This window comes from Dermacentor albipictus, chromosome 6 (genome assembly GCF_038994185.2).
Source record: "Dermacentor albipictus isolate Rhodes 1998 colony chromosome 6, USDA_Dalb.pri_finalv2, whole genome shotgun sequence".
Taxonomy (NCBI): Eukaryota; Metazoa; Arthropoda; class Arachnida; order Ixodida; family Ixodidae; genus Dermacentor; species Dermacentor albipictus.
This window is the reverse complement of record NC_091826.1, coordinates 14494988-14501084: the sequence shown is the minus strand read 5'-3', so window position 1 is coordinate 14501084 and position 6097 is coordinate 14494988. Positions and strand designations below refer to the sequence as shown.

The following is a 6097-nucleotide window of genomic DNA, read 5'->3' as shown; positions in this document are numbered from 1 at the left end:
GGCGGAGCGGTGGTCGCGCGCCGCTCGTGAGGCAGGTTGCGCATTTTTCTGTGCATTTCCTGAGCAATTTATCAGCGTTCGCGAATAATTCATGTTTCAAGCTGGCTGCTTCTTGTCAGGAACGTGTGCTCATCTTGTCAGGATCGTGAGCATCATTTTTGGTACCTAAGCACTGCAAGCACGTCAGAGAGAAAAACCAAACTTTTTATTTCTAAGCAAAACAAGAAATAAAATTATTCCCAGCATGGAAAGGAAACAGAGTGAAGCATCAGCAGTTCACAACTTGACATATTTTCTCGACACTGGCTTCTGGAAGAAAGTTTTGTAGATGTCACTCTTGTCAGTGGCAGCAAAGGCATAGTTCACTAGTAGCGGCTTTATAAATCTTGAGCACACCAACTTAGCTACATCATGGTGGTGCTGGGTGTTGGGGCAATGAAGAAAGCCAGACTTAGAAACAGCTGGTACAGCTGCATCTAAGAGCGTTTGCAGAGGTTTGTGAAGCGTTGGGCATTTTTGAAGTGCTGTCTGGACAAATATCCGCAGGGTCTCTAGGACGTGGAGCAGGTTGTCTGAAGGGTATAACAATCCACCTCTGTCCTGGTGAAAAGTAAACATCTGAAGTGGCTGTTTAGTCAAAGGCTTGGTGACGATTGCACTGCAGCTGTCACATTCAATATGCTCTTTAACTACACGGGCAATATATCCGCCAACATAAACCGTTGCTGACACTTGCAGTGTTGCAAACTTTGCCACATTTGGCCGCCTGAGATCTTCCAGTACATTTACAGCTCGCTTTGGAAGCTCAGCTGAGCTCTTCGACACCTGTGGAGTTTCAAGTAAAACCCCCTTAGATGGTCCAGGCTCTTCAGCGCAAAGAACGTTACTGTCCTGCGACACAGCTGCGATGCCCGTCTTCAAAACTTTTTCGAGCCCCGAGATTGCAGAACGGACATCCAACTGGTCATTGCAACCGACCGACCGCCTGAGTGTCCCAAACAATGACTCGATGGGGTCACTGCTAAACTTCCTTGTTAACACAAAACCGAAATTTTCTCTCGTGAGAAGGAAGCGGACACAATGAACAGTGGAGTATGTCGTGAGCAGCAGCGCTTCATATGTTTCAGTCGTAAGGAATCCACGAGGAGATGATGTATTTCTCTTCAATTCCTCCATGTACAAGGGAAACTTAACTTCTAGCCACTCAAGGCGATCATCATCTGGGCTGTCGTAGTGCCGCACATCCGGAAAGCATTGCTGGACATGTTGCATGGTGTTACTTGTGTCATGCAAAATGAACCATCGATATATATTTCTCATAAAGGTTATTGTCGGTCCTGCACCAGCAAAAGCAGGATGGCAGCTATGGCCAGCTTGCTTCACGAGAACTTCGAGTGCTGAAGTAACATCTGAAGAGAATACTTCCACTGCCCTCTTAACATTCATTTTCTCAATATTGTTTGGATAGACATGTTTCCTGCTCAAATTCCTTACTGGCTTGACAATCCATGCTTTCTGCATTTCATACAGTTTCTTTAGGTGGGATGAAGACACCTCGCCAGCTTTGCCGAGGTCTCGTGACAGAAACTGGGACCGCACATTTTTCATTATGTGACACTAGTCAAAGCTTAGGAAAAGTTCTCGGTCGGGATTGCATGGGTGGGGAATTCTGTAGGTCAAAAACCCACCGCAGAGCTCTTTCATTGCACTTACGTTGACTTTATGGTTATCTGTCACCAAGCGTACTATACGGAACCCTATTTCTTCTACTTCTTTCATTACATAGAGAAGCAACTTTGACAGCTGACAGCCACTTAGCCCTTTCGTAAAAAAGTATGAAACGGGAATCTTATAAGTAGTGCTGAGCCCATTTATGATAAAGCATAGCAAGGAGTTTGCCAAAACAAGCTCACTGTCAGGTGCACTTGCTATGCCCATGTCGACTTGACCGACAAAGCAATCTCGCTGCTTATTATACTGAAGCTTCGGCTTTATCCGCATCTCATCTACTATTAGTGAGCAGGTTCTAGATTGGGGTGCATCCAGCTTTTCTAATTCAGCCTTCAGTCTTGCTTGCACTAGGTGGTTGACACCTGTCTCGCCCGAGCTGCTCCCAAGGTAATTCAGAAGGGTGCTTCTGCTAGGTAGCTTGAGTAGCATTTCCCTCCTTGTGTGCTCATAAGCTTTTGTTGACAGGTGGCGTAGTACGATGCAGTGGCGCACTACGTCTTCAGTCCAAGTTGGCTTTTTTCGGCGAGAGTTAACAATTTGATCCAATAAAAACACAGCTGAAATATGCTTCTCTTCAGCCTGCTGGCGAATGTACTGCAGATCACCAAAATTGCAATCATTTTTCATTTTTTCAAGCTCTGTTTTGTACTGGTCAACTGTATGTCGAAGCTTTTCAACCTGCTTTTTCAGATCCCTTTCTCTGCGTTTCCATCTTGTTCTTTCAGTTGCAAGTAGGCTAGATACTCCAACGTTTACTTGCGTTGCTTGATGTGAAAACTTTGCATCTGTGCTATTTGAAGCCTCCTGTAATTCCTTTTCGTTTTCAGGTCTTGCCTGTTCATCTCTTTCTGGATAAGCCGACGGGCTGGCCTCTTGACAGTTGTGCTCCGACATTTCTGCATCTGTGCCATCCTGCAACTTCTGCCGTTTTGTAGCCGGTTCAGGTTCCTTTTCTTTGGTTTTCCGAAACGCCCTCTTCTTGATGCTTTCTGTATCCCTTTCTTGAAACTGCCTTGGCTTCATGTATGAAGGGTATTCCGGAAACATGGAGGGCACTACACCTTTCTTGAGACGGCGCCGCTTGCCCTCCGCAAAGTCGGTTTCCTTGAAGTGCGGCTACATACTCTTGAATAATTCGAAGTAGTGTTCGGCACCCAGTTGTCCCTCCGTATGGCTCTCAACCACTGTTCCCGTAGCGCCATGTCTGCCGGAATCTCGTGGAAAGAGATGCCTGGAATCTTGCTTTTCCCATCTGAGCGGCAAAGCGGCACACAGCAGTATGCCATTAAATCCTGCAAGGTAATGGTCAGCGGTTTAACAATGCGTTCGATATTACAGTCGCATGCTTAAAATTTTCAATGCAACCACACAAATTCGTCGAGCGTGCTCAGCGCAATAACAAAACTAAGATTTGTCAGTCTGAGAAAATGTGCCCACAAATATTCGAATTGTACACACAGTACGCCACAGACAGATATAGGACTTTATGCAGGCTACAAATAACACTATTGCTATCACAAAATTCTTGGCTCACCGGTGGAACGGGACAGGTGGATCAGCATGCGTTGAGCGTCGCCGATTTTCGGTCCCTAAAGCACGAAGCAGTGCCTAAGCAGTGCTGTCATAACAACGCACACCAGGAAGCTTTAGTTTTTTGCACGTGCGAGCCAAAGAGATTGAATTGCCACTGTACAATGATCAAAATACTCGCATGCGACTGGCCGACAACGTGGTGCAGCCGCGGAAGACGAACGCACACGACCCCAACGTGACTAGCGCCACCACTCGGCATTCAGTAGCGTAACAAACCGAAGTGCGCCGACGGCCGCGGAGGGTGCGTTCGGCAGGCACAAAAAAAATAGAGGAGGCCATGGTACTGGTGTCGCCATCCCTCGACGATTTGCGGCAAATCGAAAGTGCGTGTGCGTGCGCCGCGGCTGCTTCAATGAAACGGCCAGCTGTCGTCTCTCTACAAGCGCTTCCGTTCGTCTCGTTCGCAGCACTGCAGTGTCTCGAGCTTTGCACAAGAAATCTGACCTGCTCGAGCGTAAAGCCAGGACTGTGATCTCTCCGAGCACTCATCGACACGTCCGGTGGCCGCCGGCAAGCCTGTCGCGAAGCGAATCTCCATCAAGGTTGTTTGGCGCGCATCGAAACACAAGAAACCCCGCATCTTTTGCGGACGGTCAAGATGGCGCCTTTTCCAGAAGAAGTAGATGTGTTTTCGGTACCGCATTCGAGGATGAAGCGGCTCGTCGAAGTGTATAACGAGAAGGTAGGGTGCATACACTTGCATGTTACATGGCGCCTGTTCTCGCTTGTCACGCCAGTGAGCTTCGATTCGCCACTTGGCAACGCGCGCACTGTAGTCGCCTTGGTGGGTGAGCCGTGTGCCGAACGCAGATTCTGTTTGAAAGCTCTCAGAATGGGAAACGGTTCCGTGAACATTCTGTTCGTGCGTTCGAATACGTGTAATGCCGCACGCGTGTGATCTCCGCAGCTTCGTCTCATTGGCGAGTCCCGCAGGTCGTAGCTCAAGCGCTCGCTTATGCGGCGTGCAATCGTTGAAAAACTTGAGCATAGTGCCGAAATTCACTGCCGCAGTCTGCGTAGCTTCACGCTGATCCTTCTTGAGCATCCCCTACTCATCACACTGCTGGTCTGTACGGGAATTAAATCTGCCGTCTCGCTTTACCATTGTGCCGGTGCCCAAAAGCGTTCACCGCTTTCGGTTACAGAATCCGAATTTGCAGTTTGTCCAACACAATATCTTGCAACCTTTTACATCTGTCAACATCGAATTTCTGATGTCACTACACGCACAGCCTTGAATCGAGGTCTTAAACTGCCTGAAACCTGCTCATCCCAACCTACACGCGCCGTACGCGCATGCTTGTAGAGGTATATCGCCGCACCGTTAACTCAAGCGTTTATGTAGTCTCCTAATTCGGTCATTCCGCCTTGGATGTATGAGTGTTTGGGCCATGGTTCGCGGAAGCGTGCCGTTGTGCAATCGCCTAAATTACCCGGTCGTTCCTGGCGAAGCGTCTGCGTAGGCGTGCCGACTTGGCAGCACGATAGGCAAGCGCAGTTCGAACAGGCTTTCGAGGTTTTTTTTTTTTCTTCCTACCCCCCACCCTTTTCTTCAGTAAGCGTGCGTTGGGGCACGTACCGTAGCTCATCAGACGCGCTTTTTTTTCTTCGTGTCTTTCTCAAGTGAGGTTTTGAACGTTTAACGTCGTCTTTCTCCGCAGCTGGGCTGCACGGACTTCGCCGACTACAGCGCTCTGGAGTCGCTCTTGCACGAGTTGTACCAGACGTTCCGCGAGTTCCGGTGCCACGAGCAGATCGAGAACCAGCTCATCATGACCAAGTTGAAGAAGAAGCTGAAGGTGTGATACAGGCCGTTATATTCTTGCCTGTAGTATTCGTGGCCATTATGCCACTGTGCGTTTGTGCCGCGGGCATTAACAACAACAACAACAACAACAACATTATTTGTTCCACCCACTTTTTTTTCCATTTCCCCACTGTGATGACATGCCATCTCTGCAAAATAGACCACGTCTACTTCACTACATAGACAGGACAATTACTCATAGTAATGTGTTCTTATTGTTTATGAAGACAGCAGTAACAGGAACGTAGCATATTTTAGGCATGCCATCTGGTGCACTGTTAACAATTCTTGTTTTGCGGTTCTTAACGGGTTTGGCTGTAACTGCATCAGATCTGGCAGTATGATGAACCTGATGGAACTTGAGATAATGAAAATGCAAACCCGGATGGTCGCAGTAAACAGCAGGCAGCTCTTTGACGACATGTTAGACTGTATGTCAAGACCGTTGGGTCAACTACATTTCACACGCAGAGACCTTGTGCTATGAGCAACTTGGAAGATTCTCTCTCAATAAGTAATGCCCTTGCGGTTTGCTTCACGTAAGGCACACGTCATTCCAATTTCCATAGGGTTAATTTCGAAATACTATTACCAGGGCGTCTGACATCAGGGAAAGCCAGAAATTTTCACAGAATTTGTAATTTCTGGTAAATTCTGGGAAAAAGCAGGATTTTCACCTCGGTTTCATTGAATCAGGGAAATTATGACCCAACACAAAAGTTCAGATTGATATCGCAAGTGCAGATGTTTGCAGAAAGTATACTATTATAGTTCCTTGTACAGAACACACAATAAAGCCACATAATACAGGCACATAAAAGCAGTGGACACATTGCAAAATAAATTTCTATTCAACACTCATCACACATATTAAAATAGATGTGTGCGGGCTGAAGCTTTCTCCCCTTTCTCTGTGCTAAGATATGAAATCAGAATAGTTACTTTGGGAGCCACATTTTGATGGTG

General features: G+C 47.3%; 2 protein-coding genes across 2 annotated transcripts in view; one reads left to right on the top strand and one right to left on the bottom strand.

The window, feature by feature from the left end:
- Positions 1 to 255: 255 nt before the first annotated feature.
- Positions 256 to 3566, bottom strand: LOC139060793 (uncharacterized). The gene is made up of 2 exons (XM_070539942.1): positions 3266 to 3566; positions 256 to 3023 (listed from the first exon to the last, which is right to left on the bottom strand). Exon 2 carries the CDS (start codon positions 1606 to 1608, stop codon positions 277 to 279), a length of 1332 nt encoding a protein of 443 aa, XP_070396043.1. The 5' UTR covers positions 1609 to 3023; positions 3266 to 3566; the 3' UTR covers positions 256 to 276.
- A 106-nt stretch (positions 3567 to 3672) lies between these two features.
- Positions 3673 to 6097, top strand: part of LOC139060792 (F-box/LRR-repeat protein 5-like) — a 34300-nt gene continuing 31875 nt past the window's right edge. The window contains exons 1-2 of the mRNA XM_070539941.1: positions 3673 to 4006; positions 4986 to 5123. Of these exons, the coding sequence (XP_070396042.1) occupies positions 3923 to 4006; positions 4986 to 5123 (222 nt within the window). The 5' untranslated portion in view covers positions 3673 to 3922. The remainder of the gene's footprint in view (positions 4007 to 4985; positions 5124 to 6097) is intronic.

Coding starts and splice junctions, on each gene's coding strand:
- LOC139060793 (XM_070539942.1), bottom strand. CDS start 1,608: ATGAAAAATGTGCGGTCCCAGTTTCTGTCACGAGACCTCGGCAAAGCT.